Source organism: Cololabis saira, chromosome 12 (genome assembly GCF_033807715.1).
Source record: "Cololabis saira isolate AMF1-May2022 chromosome 12, fColSai1.1, whole genome shotgun sequence".
Lineage (NCBI taxonomy): Eukaryota > Metazoa > Chordata > Actinopteri > Beloniformes > Belonidae > Cololabis > Cololabis saira.
In genome coordinates, this window is record NC_084598.1 from 25,100,843 (window position 1) to 25,119,940 (window position 19,098).

The 19,098-nt window shown below is 42.3% G+C and overlaps 1 protein-coding gene across 2 annotated transcripts; it reads right to left on the minus strand.

The window, feature by feature from the left end:
- Positions 1-45: 45 nt before the first annotated feature.
- Positions 46-19,085, minus strand: esyt1a (extended synaptotagmin-like protein 1a). 2 transcript variants are annotated; one of them, XM_061736130.1, is made up of 31 exons: positions 18,295-19,085; positions 16,891-16,947; positions 15,950-16,084; positions 15,522-15,595; positions 15,240-15,312; positions 15,068-15,157; positions 14,927-14,982; positions 13,540-13,660; positions 13,178-13,354; positions 12,610-12,692; positions 12,397-12,445; positions 12,050-12,139; positions 11,687-11,782; positions 11,536-11,607; positions 11,369-11,455; positions 10,451-10,600; positions 9,986-10,168; positions 9,731-9,907; positions 9,565-9,647; positions 9,431-9,479; positions 9,247-9,336; positions 5,333-5,428; positions 4,059-4,130; positions 3,886-3,972; positions 3,586-3,732; positions 2,046-2,167; positions 1,698-1,793; positions 1,471-1,602; positions 1,276-1,381; positions 1,130-1,179; positions 46-1,027 (listed from the first exon to the last, which is right to left on the minus strand). In XM_061736130.1, the coding sequence occupies exons 1-31, from the start codon at positions 18,583-18,585 to the stop codon at positions 1,000-1,002; spliced, it is 3,219 nt and encodes a 1,072-aa protein (XP_061592114.1). In that variant the 5' UTR covers positions 18,586-19,085; the 3' UTR covers positions 46-999. The 2 variants fall into 2 exon arrangements, with proteins under 2 accessions (XP_061592114.1, XP_061592115.1); XM_061736131.1 differs by having other exon boundaries at positions 16,891-16,932; positions 18,295-19,084.
- Between the last annotated feature and the right edge of the window lie 13 nt (positions 19,086-19,098).

A 19,098-nucleotide genomic window follows, 5' to 3' on the forward strand; every position in this document is an offset into this window, starting at 1 on the left:
TGTATACCTCAATGATGAAAATGAAATCACAAGATTCATTTGACTGATGAGAGTGCAAACTTTAATAAACAACTTCAGCAGGTACACAATGATATGTAAAAAGTATGTCAAAGCACAGCTCCTCAGTTGTGTCAACACACTTTTCTTTCCATTACAGCAAATGAGCTTCCACACCTTTGCGTCGAAGTGGGTGGTGAATATTAACATGCTGCTCATGCTGGAAAAACCTCTTTGCTTGAGAAATAAATAGAGACTACTGAGAGGTTCAGCTCAACAAACACTTGGAAACACAAAGAAGCTTTGGTTGCTGTCACGCAGCGACGTGTATCTACAAAGTTTCATCTTCATAAAAGCACAGTGATGTTGACCCCCACCTGCAGTATCATACCTATGGTTTCAGCTTTTGTAATACTTTGATTTATAAAAGTAACTTTCGGTACATATAAAACTTCATCTGGAACATATTTCAGAAACACTGACAAATTGTGCACAGTTTTGTTGTAGTTAAGGCAATAATATAAACGTATATAAACAAAGTCATATTGGGAATCTTAAGAGTCTGGAAAAATAAAAATCAAAGAAATCTTTTTCAGTTGTGTTGGGTGCTTTAAATCCATAAAACACAGTCAAATTTCCGGATACTGACCACAGCATGAGCCCTTTTTTGTGATTTTAAATAAAATCCACTAAGGACCTCCACATGCTCTAAAACACATACTTAGTTTGTTGTGCAACAAAGTTGCATTATTGTCAAATATCTAGTCAGCCAAACTACTATAGATTTCGTACAGTTACAGTAACAGTTTACGAATGATGAGCTACATAAAGTTTATTTTCTCATAAATACTGATGATCTGTGTTATTGTGGACCAGAAAGGTTTTTTCTTCCTTCAGTGAATGTGGAAACGTTGATTTAAGCTAAATATACAAACACGATTCACAGATCACAGAAGCGATGCAGCGTTTATGTTTTACGTAATACGGAACGTCGAACTTCTTCTAGTTGGTCTCAGCTACCAAATCGTACCTATGCAAAAAAAAAAAAGGTGAAAGTTGTAGTTCATGTAATAATAAATCAATACAACCTCATAGATATAACATGCTGTTATGTAGCTGTGAAAATCTTTACCACTGAGTGACACCAGTCTTGAGGTCAATTTGGTCCAGGTCCAGCTGCAACTGAAAACAAAGCAAAACAGTCGTGTGGCTTTAATATTTTTGGCAAAATCATGAAATGTAGGCAAAGAAATGGACTAAATACGTGCTCTCAAATACCTTGCCGATGAGCTCCCTCTCTCTGCTCATGAAGGAGACGCTGTTCTTCACAGAAAGGTCCAGTCTTCTCTGCGTGGACTCCTCCAGAGTAAAATCAAAGTCAAACCTTTACAGAGAGAAATGAAGATGGGAGAGGTTAATGGGAATCCCCCACACCTCTGTCTCTGTCACAGGTGTGTCATCTTTTGGTCTCACCTCTCGTTGAATTCTGGGTTGAGGTCTCTCTTCTTGGTGGCGGTCCTTCTCTTGGTGGTTGCCTTCTTGTCGGGCAGCAGGATGAAGGACACATATGGGTCGGCGCCATCCTTGGAGCAGGATGTGAGGGCTCTGCGAGTGTTCAGACATCACAGTTTATGGTGGTATCAGCTGTTGTGCGTGAAATATGTGATGAGAATATATAAAGGAGAGAGGAATTTATCAACCTGCAGGCGTGAACGGTGATGAAAAGCCTGTTTTCCTCAGTGGAGTAGCCGATTGTAAGCTTCACCTGTCCGTCAGTGTTGGCGTTGTCACCGATGCTAAAGACAAAAGATGCTCATCACAATAGTTTATTATATTATACTGTATATTATAATATATAATATTTTATTTATTCAGTCAACACAAATCTGTATTGTCAATAAAATGACCTACAACATGTATGGTTTTATAAAAGGAAAACAACCTTGAATGGGTTAACACTCTTCTTAATTCATTTAGTTATTCCCATCATCAGATTTCACCATTTTGCCCACAATATCTTTCTTTCTTTTGCACAGCAAAAGACTCACCTCAAGAATCCACTTCTGTGTCTGAGGTCTAGGTGGGAAGGATCCCATTTGGGGATGGTTTCAACTCCACCGGCGTTCCCACCTGGACTGCTACGGCACACTGCTAACTGAGTGTCCAAGATCTGCGGCATACAAACATGACCAGATATGACATTCTGTAAATGTGCAAAATTTTTCAGATTTCACAGGATTCTGAACATTAAACTTAAATTAGACTTAAGATATAGTTTTGATGCCACTCCAAGCAGGTGACTGTTACCCTGATTTCCATGAGTGTTTCTGCTGTGTAAACAGATTGTGATGTTTTCATTTGCCGGGACACCAGTGGGCCTCAACATCGTGCTCATTTAAGACTGATTTTCATGCATTCACAGAGATTTCTCAGGAATTTCTAAATCTCTGAAAATATTATGCAATATAAATGAAGCCTCCCCAAACTCCAAACTTGAGAAAGCTTACGTGGAAAAACACAATTCATCAGCAGCTGAAATATTTCCGCACCAGTCTGTCACAGACTGATGAACCTTTCATCAACAGTCTTTACTTCTGAAAGAGTTAGTCTCTCTAGGTAGTTTTTGACAATAATAATCCAATCAGTTGCTGAGATGTGACATCGATTGATCTTTAGTAATTAATTCAATTTTTTCAATTCAATTCAATTTTAGTGTCTATTTAGCATCTATTACAACAGAAGTTGTCTCTAGGCGCTTTCCAGAGACTCAGAACATGAAAAACCTTTTTGCAGTCTTTACCAGGTCACCCGTGTACAGAGGGTGCAAGTCCTCATCACAGCTGGTCCAGGGGCAAGTCCTGGCCTATGAACTTAGCTGCAGGTATTTCTGTTTCTCTCCCCACTTTCAAATAAAAGGTAACTACATCCCAAAAAGTGAGCATGAGATTTTTCCTAAAAGCAATTGAAATTAAGACTTTGTGGCCTTTATTAGAACTTAGCAGAAAGGAATTGGTGGCAGAGAGAGGGAAGATATATAGCAAAGAGTGACAGGCTGGCACTTGAACCTGGTTTGAGAAGGGTCTGGCTGCAGACTGGAAACATGTGACCTCCACTTTATGAAACATCTTCTCCTCATACGTCACCCTGAACGCAACCACTGGAGGGCAAAGGTCACGTGTTTCCAGTCTAAAGTGGGACTTTATTTCGTCCACAGGCTGCAGACAGAGGGTCATGCCTGGGTCTGCTGCATGAAGACCGAGGCCTAAGTTCACTGTCTGACATATTTGATATCTGTGCCATTTGTAAATAAATGTAAGGCTTTAATTATTTAGAAACCATTCTATTTTGTGTTTATTTACATTTTACACAATGTCACATATTCATTGGATGCAGACTTGCATCTCTTATGTTGAACCAGTACAAAAATGAAGAAGCCAAGAACTTTGCAGTATTGGCTAAATACGTACAGGAAATAATTTTGAGCAACAAAAATGCAAGACTTGCAGCACATAACAAACCACAAAAATACACAAAACCTGCTCCGATCACACGTCCCACAACAAAGAGAGATTAAGACATGTTCAGCACCTTGAGTGTGGCCCTCAGTAGTATCTGGCTCTCTGGCAGAGCTCCGTCCAGACTGAGCCAGCGGTCCAGGACCAACCCCGGCTCAGGGAACACGTCTCTCAGAGGAAGCGTCAAGGACCCAAGAGCCTGGCCCCAGCTGTGGGACAGCTAGATGAAAACAAACGGATACGGTATATGGATAAACACACTGTCCTCATACTCTCATCGAGTTGGGATACGATGTCAGCTTAGACAGAATCAAATGTACCTGCTTTTAAGGCACAGGTCTAATGAATATCTTTGATAAATATCTTCTCTCACCTTGACAGTCAGTGTTTCGTCTCTAGGGTCACGAACCAAAAAATGAAAGGCTTCATCCCAGCGAGGAGATGTGGATCGCTCACAAATCTTTGAGAAAAAAACAATGAAAAATTCTATGACTTTTCATTTTGTTTGTTGCATGTACATGCTCTGAGCAAAAGTCATCATCCTACCTTGGTTTTGTAGGAAACAGTCTTAAGTGTAATCTCAGCTCCAACCTTTGGCTCCTTTCCATTCTTTTTCAACTAAAACAATGCACAAAAATGCAATTCAGGAGAAACATTTTACCACAATCTGATTGTCAGCAATAATGTAACATACATAACATCATAGTGTAGTTGTGTTTAGATTTAAAGATTCTGACACCATCCACTACTATGCTCATGTTCCTTTTTTGCATAAATTCACACATAAATTTACACATAAATTTTTTTTAAAGAAACTATCCATTGGATGAATAATTTCTATCAAATAAAAAGTATCGACGGCACAGATCATCTTATCTCAGCTGCCCTGTAGGTGTCCCACAGGGCTTTATTCATGGACCAGTTTTATTTAAACTGTGTATTTATTATCTACCTAACCCACATCTAAAATGATAATGTTGACATTTATAAAGATTATTATGATTATTAAAGTATTCTACACAACTGAAATAGATGACTGAGACGCATCTTTAAAAACTGTCAAAGTCAAATCATGCTGTAATGCCTTCCTGAGAGAGCCAGTGCATGACATTAATGAATCTAAAAGTTTTGGCATCATTAGTCATGTAAAAATATGTAAAACGCAGCAAAGTTTAACTTATGAAACAAACAAAAAAAAAAGGTTTATTATGCCAACAAATATTTACACTGAACGTCTCAGTCTCATATATTTAATTGCAATTTAGTTTTTTACAGGTTGACGCTTAGAACAGAAGAATCACTCCTTTTTTATTGTAAAAGTCCTTGATATAAACACTTTCATTATGACGATGAAACAATTTATGAATTTAGCTGGTTTTAAATATTTTGCATGGACTTTAACCACATCCTTTAAAGATATTCCTCAGAAGACTGAGTGGTTCTGGCACAGGAGGGACAAAATGTTCTATTTAATTGCATGTGGTATATTGTTTCTGTCAGTATGCTCTCGTTTTACTTTGAATTGCAAACTTCTTTTATCGCCTGCCTTGTGACTGTGGATATAAAGATCAATGTTGCTATTATCCATCGTGATTACAACATGGACCTTTGTACTGATATCCATCCTCTTAGACTGTCTCAGTTACACAAAAATAGATACATAACATCTCTGCGCCAATACATGAATTAATATTTAGCTGCATTCGAACACTGCGGTGTTGTATGCAGTGCATTGACAACAAAGACAATGTTTGTACTTGCCCAATCGCATGACTTCAAACAACAGATAAAGCCCCAAGGACTCATAGATAGGGTCTTACTGGCAGGCCGTGTGCACGCTCCACATACACAAACAGCACAGCTGCTGATGGCACAACCTTGTTTTGGTACGACTGCTGGGACTGATACTGCAGGACCTGAAGGAAACGGAAACAAGACAGTATTTGAGCAATACTCAAGATAAGGTTTCTTTGGCAACAATATCAGTGATGCAATCTGCAAATCTTTCATGTCTTGTATACCTGAAGCACAAGACAGTCAAAGGATAGAATTTGTGATATTTGGCATCTGGTTAACTGTCGGAGGACTAATCCACAGTTTTGGTTGTGTGAAAATGAAATAAATAAAATTCTTCCTCGGATTCTGTTGCAATAAACAGGAACCTTCAGCAGAATCAGTATGACAAATTAAGAGTATGTTTCTACTGCGGTTGTTCCCCTTTCTAAAACAACTCAACTATGTGCAATATTTCACAAAATAATTGTGAATATTTTGACCCATGTTTTACACCGGAGTTTCACTGGAAAGCAACACCTTCAATGCTAATATCCCTTAATTGTTGAAAACAGAGGACTGAGGCACTCATGAGGGTAAGGTTAATAAAATGCCTTTATTTTTGCATGGCTAGTCTCTTAAAACGCTTTTAAGAGACTAGCCATGCAAAAATAAAGGCATTTTATTAACCTTACCCTCATGAGTGCCTCAGTCCTCTGTTTTCAACAATTTATGGATCTCCCTTGACTGAAGAGCACCTGAGGGATACTATTTTTGCTAATACCCAAGCAGCACTCCATGCACCGCGTTCCTGGCTAATATCCCTTACTTTGTACATTCACGTTAAGAACTGGATGTTCTTCTTTTCTTTTTACTTGTGAGACCAAATCTTCCCGCTGGACCGCAGTAAATAAGTATCTTTGATAAAGACATCTGCAGTTTTAAAGTTACTTCATAGAGGAGGTTTGTGTAATGATCAGAAATAAGATTCCTTCTGTATATCTCATTTGCTCTGCAGACTCTATTCAGAGACCTCGCTCTCAGAAAGGCAGTGTCCTAATCCAGAACAGTCAATCCACAACAATCATCACAGTCTTTTGATTGCTGCAGGCTTTTAAGTTTTATAATTATTTGTTAAAGCTCTAGAGCAGTGTGTTGTTGTGCCTATCTGTGCCCTCAGGTTGCAGGGGTTACCTTTAAAAAGGGTTTTGTTTTTCTCCACAAACAAGCCTTTTTCCACCAGAGCAGTTCCAGCGCTGGTTCAGAGCCAGCAGCTCACTCAGATCTAGTTCTTCATGTTTCGACGGCCATCCGCAAAGAAAGCACTGGTTCAGAGCCAGTAAAACCCATGCTACTCCGGCCCCATACCTCTGCGGAGCTAGACACAGGAACTACATAGCTACATCGGGGGCTAGCTGTGTGAGTAATGATACCAACCAAAAAATGGTGACTACTACTACTGTCATTTAGCAGGCGCTTTTATCCAAAGCAACTTACATATGAGAGGTCACAGTTGGATAAGTGCTGGTCAGACCGCTGAGAGTCCAGTTGGACACAGGTGCTCTCACGCCAGTGCTAGAATTTTTTTTTCTTTTTTTTTCTATGAATAAGAAAGCTACGTTAGAAGACACCATCTTGACGTAAGTGCATGCATCCTACTAGATGCCGAAGTGCTCCTTAAAGAGCTGGGTCTTTAGCTTGCTCTTAAAAGTAGGTACAGATCCTGCAGATCGGACAGATTTTGGTACGTTATTCCACCATCGGGGAACAATGGAGGAGAAGAGTCTGGCTACTGATTTCACGCTACGTAGTGGTGGAAGCACCAGGCCTCTTTCACTGGCTGAGCGGAGCTGTCGAGCGGGAGTGTAGCTCTGAATCAAGTAGTGAAGGTATTGAGGAGCCGTTTGCGTAATTGTTTGGTAAGCCAGAAGCAAAGCTTTAAACTTGATGCGTGCTGCAACTGGAAGCCAGTGCAGAGAGATTAGCAGCAGAGTGAGAATTAGCTCTCTTCAGGTTGATTGTAAACCAGATGTGCTACTGTGTTCTGGATCATCTGCAGAGGTTTAACTGAGCACGCAGGGAGGCCGACCAACAAGGAATTACAGTAGTCAATACGTGACACGACCAGAGCCTGTACCAAGAGCTGTGTTGTATGTTCTGTCAGGTAGGGTCTGATTTTCCTGATGTTGTAGAGAGCCAACTGGCAAGACCGGGAAACCGAGGCAACATGCTCCTTAAAGGTCAGCTGGCTGTCTAAAATGACACCAAGATTCCTGGCAGAAGATGTGGGCACAAGTGTGGTGGAATCTAGCTGCACGCTTATCTGAGGAGGTAAGGAATGACTGGCTGGACAGACAATAAGCTTAGTTTTGGACAGATTTAGCGGAAGGTGTCAGCCCTTCATCTAAGCAGTTTAAACTGTCAGCTCCTTTAAATCAGGGTTAAAAACATTACTGTTTACTGAAGCGTACTCCTAAATTAAACTTACCTGCTGTACTCTACTGCCCTTATTTTTAACAGCTTGTGCTTATTCTTAATTTTTTCAATCTTATTTGTTATTTACTGTCTAATTATATCTTGCCGCTTTTAATGTCAATGTAAAGCACTTTGAATTACCTTGTGTTGAATTGTGGTATATAAATAAATTTGCCTTGCCTAAGCAGAGATATCAGAAAGACACGCCGACATTCGCATTGAGACGGTCGTGTCACCAGGTGGGAAGGAAAGTAAGAGCTGGGTGTCATCAGCATAGCAGTGGTAAGAGAAGCCATGAGAGGTGATGATTTCCCCTAGTGAAGAGGTGTATAGTGAAAAGAGAAGGGGGCCAAGCACCGATCCCTGTGGCACCCCTGTTGCCAGCTCATGCAATCTGGACACTCGTCCTTGCCATGATACTCTGAAAGATCTTCCTGCGAGGTAAGACATGAACCATAAGAGGACAGATCCTGACAGTGAGGAGAGTGAGGATGTGGTGGTTGACCGTGTCGAGGGCAGCAGAGCAGACAGGTGGAGCAGTATGAGGACTGAGGACAGAACAGCCGATCTGGCAGCCCGTAGTGACTCCGTGACTGACAGAAGAGCAGTTTCAGTCGACTGAACAGTGACTGAGGAGAAGACCGCCCGCTTGCATTATAGTTGCTGACCCAAGAGCAACAAAATACTGTATCAATCAGTCTGACTAAAATATTTTGATTATTATTTTAAATTAAGCCCCCTGAGGTCTTTAGTCTGCTGGAGTGAAGAATTCAAAAACAGAGCAACCTGGATAGGATATACCACCCATTTTTCACCCGTTGGCAGAAGCTGGGATAGGCCCCAGCAGACCCCTGTGACCCCGAATAAGATTCAAGCTGGTATAGTTAATGGATAGATGGAGGCGGACTGGAGAAGCAGTGGAAGAACAGATGTACTGATACAGAGCAACATTTACAATGGCTGTTTTCAGCCTTCATTAATAAACCCTGCCGGCTGTTTAAATATCACCAGTGACCATTTTATGGATCCCACTCAAAAATGCAGCAGTGTTCATAAATACTGTTCTCCACTTGGAAACACTACCCTGTATTTTAAACAAAATTCATAAATAACCTTTACAAGTGTAGACTGGCGATACAAAGACAATAGTTTTACGGGAGAAACAAGATTAAAACTGATCTGTGCCATTTGTGCACAGCTATAATCTTCAGAAAGTCAGAGTTTGCTAAAGGGAGCTTTAAACTTCTCTGGAGTGGCATAATTACATCATTACGTCTCATCCATGTACATATGACTACATTATTAGCAGAATACATTACACGACATCACAGTGACTTAGTAGACGGGTTTATCCACTGCCAGTTTCCAGTAAGGGGACGTCATTCACCCAGCAACCTTTGAATTGAACGTGTACCTCCTGAGCTCCAGCCACTTTCATGCTATGTCCAGATGATCAGGAAATAGAAATGCGGAGCACATCTCTCACCTGCTCCAGTCTGGGTAGGTCGGAGACCTTGGGCAGCCACTCCATCACCAGGTGAACTCGACCCGACTTCACATCATTAAGAGTGTACCACTAAAACCAGAGCAGCGCAGAAGCCTGTGTGTTATGTTATGAACCTTAATGAAGGTACAGTATGTCATTTACCGCTTGGATTCATTTCACACACCGTATCAATGAATTGTGAGCTGATGATGTCTCGTAGATTGAGCTTGAACCTGTAAAGACAGTGACGTACGTCAGTTATAAACAAAAACCTGTTGGTGATCCTGTGAAAGCCTTATTTGTGTTGTAAAGAAGCACCTTCCAAGAAAATCATCCTGATCAATGTCCTTATCAAAGAGCTCAAATTGGACCTCTTGACCTGGAAGCTGGGTCAAAATCACCTAAACACAAGAAGAAAAATAAAATCATTATCTGGTGAAGTAATGGAGGTAAATGACTGCTCCAGGAGTAAAAGTGTTAACACCTCATAGAGTTCATTCCAGACAGGATTGAGGTTCTCCTTGATGGTGTGGCTCCGGAAAGTAATGCCAGCGACCCGGATCTTGACGTAGGGGTCGCTCTTTCCCTTCACCATGCCCCCCATAAAGTTGTCCTTGGCTATCAAGTTTTGGGCCTCCATCAGATGGATTCGGAGCACTCCCTGCACACAGCGCGAGGGACAGGGAATGTTCCTGCAGCTTTCATATGAGAGGAAAGTCTGCGGGAAGTAACTTCTTACCTCAGTGGCGAACTCTGGGTCGGGTGTGGTGTGCTGTGGCTCTGTGGGCTGAGGCTTGCCTAACCCGCCAGGCCCCTGAGGGTTCAGCTCCGACGTGATTCCACCCTGGCCCATGCCGGACCCGGGGCCTAAAGGTCGAGGAGACGGAGTTGTGGGAGTGGCATCCTCACTCAGCCACAAAACCTGTAGGAAACAGAGGAGCACGTGTGAGCAAACATCAAAGAGCGAATTACAAAACACTGTTGATTGATGAGTGTGATAATCATGTGGTAGAAGTTCATCCTCTCCAATAGCTAGCATTATTTAATCTTGTGGTTACGCCCAACAGAGTTTGTCTCTCGTGGTCTAATGCACAAATGGTACATTTATTTAATAATTTGTCTTCACAGACTCCAATGTACCTCATCAAACTAGCCAGCAAGCGTGACAGGGGACACAATGAGAGTATGTGCATGAAATACTAACCCTAAGCACAAATTTAATGTAGATGCGGCTGGCCGAGCCAGAATTCTCCAGCTGAAACCACTGGTCCAATGTGAGTTCAGAGGTCTCTAGGAGACGGTTCAGAGGGATCATCAGATTTCCCAAAGACATGGCACGGTCGTCATCCTTCACCTGATTGAAACACAGTAAGAACAGTGTTAGGACGAAGCAGCAAGAAGAGGAACGGAATAAAGACCGCAGTTTACATAAATGATGACACTCAGTTTTATGAAACACATGATAAGATGTCAATTTCCTTTGTGCAGGCACATACGCGAGAGTGTGTGGGTGTCGTGTTGATGGTGAGTGATTGTTGCAAGGGGGGGGGGGGGGGGGCAGGGAGGTGGCCAGCTCAGGGTGATCAGCCCTAAACTTGCGTCAATCCTAATTCGTCATGAGAGTGACTGACCTCTCAAGGGACTCTGCATGGCAGTAATTAGTGGAAATTGTTTATGCAAAATGTTCAATGTGGGGGGGCATGGTGTCGCAGCTGGTAGTGCAGCGGTCTCACAGCAAGAAGGTCCTGGGTTCGATTCCCGTCGGGGACACTGTGGGCACTGAAGTGCGTGTTAGTTCCCCCATGACCTTGGCATGCCCCCTCTGGCCAACCGGGGCGCCAGATGGGGTGGGGAGGATCTGGCCGGAACAACGTGATCCTACCACGCGCTATATCCGGCCAGAGAAGCCCCACCCTGTCTGGTGAAAAGAAGTGGCCTGCTCACTCCTCAGGATAAGGAGGAGACCTGAGCTCAGTGCGGGGCCCTCCTGGGGTTGGTAGAGGGGAGCAAGGACTGACTTAGGTAGGAGCATTGGGTGATGAAAAATGGGAAAAAAAAATTGGGGATAAAAATATATATATAAAAAAAAAAAAATGTTTAACTGTTGCCATTGATTGCTTACCTGAATGTCAATGTCTTGTTTGCGAGGATCCTGAATGAAGAAGGTGAAAGCATCCTCCCAGGCAGGGTTGACGGTCCCATAGCAGGTCTGCAGATGCAAGGTGAAAGAATTCATTATGCTTATAGTTGGCTGTGGGGCTTTGAGAAGCGGTTATCTTTAACACTCACCTTGCTCTCCTTGGTTGTGTCTTGAATGGAAATCTGCACCACTGGGCTTGGGTTCTTGTTTCCTTTCCTCATCTGCAACATTTTGAACACAGCACTGAGCATAACAAATACAAATCAAATACACCACGTAGTTAATGGGCGACAGACTTACAGGCAGCGCATAGGCTTGGTCAAGGTAGATGGCAAGGATGGCTGCAGATGGAGGATCAGCTGTCTTTGAGGTCAAATTCTGATTCTTCTGAATCACCTGGTTAAAGTACAAACAGAGCTTATGATGAACAGGATCCTTAAAAGCCTTGTAGGCTACCAGAGGGCACATACAGTGTTGTTGTTTTCTTTTGTGTGTGTGTTTTTTAATATGGAACCTATTTTGAAATGCCTATGCATATCATAGGTAATAGGTAAGAAAAGGTTGTAAAGACCAATCTCAACTGTATGCATAAAAAAAAGAAATAAAGTGAAAAATGAAAGCTAAATTAAATTCCGTCAGTATTACACTGAGCTGTGGACTCACCTCCGTCAGCCTGTCAGCAGAGGACAGCAGAGAGAGCCATTCCAGTCGCAGGTGAACACTGCCAGACGGGACGTCCACCAGATTAAACCACTGCGCGCAAGAAAAAACACATGCGTTTCTCTCATCTGACTTATTTCTGTAACTTTAGACAGGATTAGGTGGAGACATCGGTGCAGATCACGAGTAGGCACATGGTTGTTTCCAGTGTCACATGATAACAAAACCACATTCTGACTCAGCTATTTCTCAAACTGAGATAATGTAATAATCATTTCCTTTATTTTCAGTGTATAGCCTGAGAGGGAAAAAGGCAATAGCAATAAAACCTCCCAAGCATTACAACTCACATCATCCACAATTCTTGCTTTCTTCACAATATCCAGATCCATCTTTACCCTGAAAGACATAAATAAAAGATACAGGGGATCAATAAAGCTATACATAGAGATGAACAAGACCATGCTTGCACACAGTTATAGCTCATGATGGCAAAAGCAGTGATGGAAATGTTATGAGAAACACGTAGAAACAGGGGGAATGAATGAGAATGAGTAAGCTACCTGCCCAGGAAGTCATCCTGGTCTGGGTCTTTGTCAAACACTTCCACTTCCAACTCCTGACCAGGTACTTCATGGACAATCACCTGACACACATACACACTCATAAATGGACAAATACCCAGTACATACAACAAATATACAAATATAGATACAGCCACAAACGACAAAGGGCATGCAAACGGAATCACAACGGCGAGAGCGTTGCACTACGAACTGCTAGTTAGATGCAGATCATTTCATGTCAAATTAGAGCTTGGATTAACTCTCATAAAGAAAATACAAAAGTGTGCCCGAGCAAGCAGTCGCTTGTCTCAGAAACAGCTGCTTCCTGTTACAACAGGAAATAAAATGCCCACAAAAGGGTTCATCTTTGCAGCAACGGGGATAAAGTAACTCTCAAAGATGTTGTGACATCTCCACAGTGCAAGGACAACAACATAAACCATCATTTTTGGCACACAGTCTAAGAGGAGGGACAACCTCTGAGTGTAAACCCAAAGAACTGTATTTTTTTTTTTTTGTTTGCTTTCAGTTTCAGGAGTAATTGCTTTACCGCCAGCACTCTCACCTCATACATCTCTCTCCACTGTGGGTTCAGGTTGCTGTCCACGTGATGAGAAGTGAAGATCTGGGTTCCAACGCGCAGCACGGCATATGGGTCTGACTTCCCATCGATCAGGCCCTTGATCACCGTGTCCTTGGCCGTCAAGTCCTCAGCCTCCAGCAGGTGGATGCGAACGACTCCCTGACATGCAGAAAAGCACGCACAACCGGAGTAAAAGTCAAGCGTGGCTGTCATTTAATGCTTTTCATCCACAATGTGAAGAGCTGCGTGACCTGTGGTGTGAAGGCTATGTGTGTGCTCGCTAATCTGCTAACACGGATCAAGATGCTTTCCCAAGGAGGAACGTTCGTTATTGAGACAGTTACCCTTGGGAGAGGGGAGCGGAGCTGCGCCACGTGAAGGTCAGCTACCAGAGGAACAGTGAGGCGATTGGGAAGCACCAGGTACGAGGCTATTGCATCCATTATCATAGTGTCCGACATGGCACTGCAAATGAATGCAAGGTTGATGTTTGGGACTCACAGACAACTGACATACAGACAGACTGTGGACATAACACCCTGCTGGGAAAGAAATCAAAGTTCATGCACGAAAACTAGCAACAGAAACGCACTGGCCAAAGAGGAGTTGGCCATCTGGGCATTTTTCTGTGAAATTATTCTGGCAAATGTAATCTGAAAGAGGAATACAATTAAACATGAATGACCAACTGTCATTAAAAGTATTGTCAAAGGGAATGATGGCCGCGTGTGTGTAACGCTGATGTTTCAGCAGCCGATTTACACCTCTGACAACGCTTTAATTGTATTTTCTTTGTTGTGCATTGTATTCAATTATGCACGCTGTGATCACAAAGATTTCATCATTGCAGCCAAAATAATTTCATCCTAATTTATTTATGTTTTGTTCCATCATTTTGAGACTCTTTTTTCCTTCAAATTCTATATAATCATGTTTGCATATAATATATTTAACACTGTGGGGTCAATAAAACCAAACTCATCTGGACGTCATCAAGGAACAGCAGCTTAAAGAAATAGGCTGGCTTTGCTCAACACTTGTCATCAATCAAATCCCATGAAAAATTAATTCACCAAGAAAATTCTTTTGATCATCTGAACTATTTCGATTTTTCCATCTAGTTCATTCAGAGTATAATCTGATCAACTTCACAAATAGGTTGCAAATAGTTTGTATCCTCATTTTGCTAATGGCTTAATCCATCAGGAAGCTTTTTATGCAGTAAAATATTCCAACTGGAGAAAAAAAATTGCATTTTCACTATTTGCAGATGTGGGCTTTGTGACAATATATCTATTGCACAAATACAAGCACATTGCTCATGTCTGTGGCAAATTAGCTCATTCACTATAACTTTGCTGCGCTCTCAAATCTTTTTATGATCCTTTGGACAACAACAAAGATCTGGAGAAGCAGAAAAATAAGCTACATCATACTTTGACTTCAATTGCAACACCATTTAAGTATAACCAACTTATCTGTTCCTGTTTTCAGCCTTTTCATAGGGACAGTTGACAAAAACAAAATGAAGCAGGAAGCCACCCTTATCCTTTAAGCATCCGACCAAACAGACCTGGACAAACGGACACTTGAGCTCTGTTGTCTGTCTCAGTTTATGCATGCATGCACATGTGACTGCTGAACCTTTCCTGAAGTGTCAAAATGGGCCACAAAGGAGCAGAAGCACAAGACCTACAAGGAGAGCTACAAACACTCCAACACAAAACTCACTTCAGTCCGGGTATGTCCAGCAGGTTGGTTAGTCCAGTCCAGTTGATGTCTAGTTTCTGTGCGTGACACAGAGGAAAGCCAGGAAATATGAATAAACGTAGATCTCAGATACAAGTCCAGCGCAAAAGTTCAAACACTCACAGGCCTTCGGATGAAGAACATCGTAATGGCTCCAATCAGTGGCACGTCTCCAATCAGCGGCTCCAGAATCACACGCAGCTTTCCATGAAGCTGCAAAGAGAAAACACGTTTGGGTATATTTTTTCAGGATGAAAAATAACAGCTTCGGTTTAAGTAAATAATTCTGTTGTACCTGGACTCCTTTCACCCCGGCTTTGCAGAAATACTTCTTGATTTCAACATTTATTTCCACATCCCCAGCATAACTGCAAAAAAATGATGAATATTTAACTTGGGCAAGCAGGTGAAGAAACTTGTGAAAGAGCTGTTTTCATAGTCAGCGTTAAGCAAACGCAGATCTACTGTTACAAACAAGGCCCTTCATAGCACTGCAATTCAGGAAGGATTTCAGCTTTGAACAAGAAACGCTGGTTCCCTTTAAAAAGACAGATGAATAAAAGTCGCGCTGCATTACCTCAGGTACAAATCCAGCATTACTTGTCTCTTATCGTGTTCTGTGTGAGCCTTTACACCAGACACCTTCACAGCCTGTAAAATACAGCAGCTGCTGTTACACACAGCAAACAGGACTGACACTCTTTAACTCAGTGATTCTCAGCTGGCGGGTCATTTTCAGAGGGTCGCGGGCCGGTTTCCAGGTGAAGGTAAGGGTCTTTTTGGAAGAACTTCCAAAAAGACAAGTGCATGAAATCGCTTAATTCTGTACTATCTTTTCATTAAATAAATTTGAGAAGTTTAGTTTGTCATGAAGGGGTCATGGTGGGTCCCGAAGCTGGACCAGATGAGAGCCACTGCTTTAACTGATGTTCAGACGGCTTTGATACTATGATCAGCTGTCCACGTGCAATGACACATTTGTAATTTAGACAGTCTTTCACAGACCTTGTCTCCTAGGTTGACCTTGGTGAAGCTGAGAGTCTGCAGATGAATGCTGGAAGCTCGGATGGCGGGAGCGATGGTTTCCACCAGTAATTTCTCCAGATACTGACCTACAAAGGGCCAAGCCTGCTGCAGGATCTACGCAACAGAGCATACAGCCAGTCAGTGTGTTTCTCCCCAAGATTTCAGCAATGCAAAGTAAACCATGATATAACAATCTCATCTAATGTGCTTCACATTTGCATTCATGGTATTATACGTCATTTTCAATGTATTTCAGTTTGATGCAGTAGTCTGCTGTGAGTCTGAGATGGAGGGAGGCACCAGGTACTACTGTCACCTCCTTAAAGCGTCTCTCCTGACAAGCGTTTTCGCTTGTAATAACATATGTGTGTCTGCATATTTACAGAAGCAAGTGAGCAGCTGGATCACATGTCAGGAAATTTACAAAAGGGAAGTGAGTCGGCTGAAAAACCAGAGTCCATTGAATCATCGTACAATCTAAGCTTTCGTCACTGACTGTGTTACATTCTTTTTTCCCTCCACAAGGGCTTATCTTATTATTAGTATTCAAACCCACACTCACCCTGAACTGACTTGAGGTTAGGAGACTGTCAGAGACAAATAAGTTGTGATATGATCTGAGGCACTATGGCTGCCTCTTAATTACACCAGCAGTTATCTGCTCTAATGGAGAGGATGCAACGGGAGCCGGGTCACTTAACATCTACACCTGCATTCTTCTTCTTCACAGTAAATGTAAGGAATTTATACCGCTAATGTTGGTATCAGTCTGGGGAATTATGAATGTGTTATTTAGAAATAATTGAGTGCTGGACTGCATGGAGTACAACAGTCCATGGTCATACAGAGAGATGAAAAATATACTGCAGCACATGAATAATAAAAAAAAAAAACACACACAAAAAAAAACAGGGTCATACCTTATTCAGCCACTCCACTTTTTCCACATCTGGAAAGTTGATCTGTGGATGAATTGTCTGTCAAGAGTAAGTTCAAATATCTCAGGGGTGTATAAAATGACCTTCAGGCATTTTTTCCACAACATGGAAAAAATGAGGGGGGGGGGTGAAGGCATGCACTCATAGTTTTACGTTAGAAGAATTAAATTATTCTCCATTTTCCTTTTGGCAATGAAACCTAGACAAACTAATTAGCAGCAGAAGGTAGACTAATCTGGTAACTTAACAAACTTCAGGAAACCATCAACTACATCCGGCACAACAGATACAAGATCTCAATCAGCGGCCTTTCTGCAAACAGAAACACTCACATACTCAGTTTCACAGGGCTTATTAGTGTCTTGCTCTCTAGCCAGATATGGTCTATATTGGTCACACTTCCTCTGCTCTGCTCTGCTCTTTAAGATGTTTATGAGTCATCAGGTTTTTAAATCCAGATAAGGTCAAAACCAGGTCCATGGGAGCAAAGCGGAAAGAGGGAAAACGCAAGAGAATCTGTCCAATTTCCACTACAAAGACCTCATCTGTCACGTTGATTCACATTCCTCAGAGTGGCTGCACTTCAGACTAATACCCTAGGTCTAGGATACTGGAAATGTCTAAATATAGATAAATGCAGTGAACAAAAAGGAAAGTCATGCACTTTGTATCATTTTACTTGTATGTCTGTGTGCAGTTTAAAAAAAAAAAAATAGGAGAATTGAAAGAAATCACAGGCGCCAGTGAAGTCATGCAGTCAGGGGCGAAAATCCCGGGGGGGACAGGGGGGACAAGTCCCCCCCCATTAGTAAAGCTGTCCCCCCCTAGAATAATTTGAGATCGAGAAATCGAAAATAATAATAAACAGTAAAATTACAACTCATTACACTTAAAACAAGACTCATCACTGGAAAAAAAACAACAATTTTCACCTGTTTCAAGTAAATTTTCACTTGAAATAAGTAGAAAAATCTGCCAGTGAGACAAGATTTATCTTATAAGCAAAACAATCTTGTTCCACTGGCAGATTTTTCTACTTATTTTAAGTGAAAATCTACTTGAAACAGGTGAAAATTGTTGTTTTTTTTCCAGTGATGAGTCTTGTTTTAAGTGTAATGAGATTTTTTTTAACTAAAAATGAGACATTTTAACTAGAAATAAGACAAATATTCTTGTTAAGATTTGGGGTTTTTGCAGTGTATTATGTCAGATGTGCTGTATTATTGCCACCTAATACCCCAACCCCCCCCAACTATGAAACGGGATTTTCGCCCCTGCATGCAGTAACTGAGCTGAGCACATAATCAACCTCCCAAATGCGGCAGATACACCAGGTAGAAGGCCTTGAACCTGCACAGACTGATCGTGACTGATCCTGTTTCTTACCCAGGGGGGCAAATCCCTCTTGGCTCTGAAAACCCTGTCCGTGGTGAATTCACGCTCGTTGTCCAGGAGGTACATGGCAGACTTGAGCCGCATCACTTTCTCCAGTCGGCTGTGTTTCCATCCCATGTAGACCATCAGCGCGAGCAACACGACGGCGATGCTGAAGCCGTAATAGCCGGCCAGGTAGACCGGCAGCAGGGCGCCCAGGTATTTCCCAAACGAGCACAGCACGCCGACCGCGCGTTCAGCCGGCGGCCGAAGGCTCGGCGCGGACGCAGCCGCATCCTGCATGCTGAGATTCGGGAGACTTCACCGCAGCTGGACCCGGCCTTCAAACCCCCTGCTTCTGCGTCAGAGAGAGAGACACTTACAGCCCGGTCTCACTACGGAAATCCTCGAAGGAATGCATGGGTGAAGCTGCAGATATTCTCCGTTCGGTTAGATGATCATTGCTGGAGCAGCTCCCTCCGCGTCAGTCCCGCAGGGCGCTCTGATGGACTATTCCGCGTTTCATTTAGGTTTTTTCTTCAAGTGCATTACATGGGGCAAGCACAGACTGAGAAACCGAGAGGGCGGGCTCAGCTGCGAGCCCTCCTTCACACGAAATCGAGAGGAAAAGAAACTCAAACCCCAGAATTAACTTGTAGCGTCATGCATGGACTCGGGAGGAGGGCGCGCTGGAAATGCAACGAAAAAACATCAACATAAGTCATCAGTTGACCTTATTATCAACCGTGTAGGCTAAAACAATACTGTAATAATACATGAGATCGCAGCCCGTTATCTTTGCAAAAAGCCTCTCGG

What these genes read in the sequence shown, in the direction of transcription:
- esyt1a (XM_061736130.1), bottom strand. Translation starts at nt 18,585, where the DNA reads ATGCAGGATGCGGCTGCGTCCGCGCCGAGCCTTCGGCCGCCGGCTGAA. An exon ending in AAGTGGAGTGGCTGAATAAG is followed by an intron (nt 16,085 to 16,890) that starts GTATGACCCTGT and finishes TCTGTTGCGTAG; the next exon opens with ATCCTGCAGCAGGCTTGGCC. An exon ending in ATGCTGGATTTGTACCTGAG is followed by an intron (nt 15,313 to 15,521) that starts GTAATGCAGCGC and finishes ATTTTTTTGCAG; the next exon opens with TTATGCTGGGGATGTGGAAA.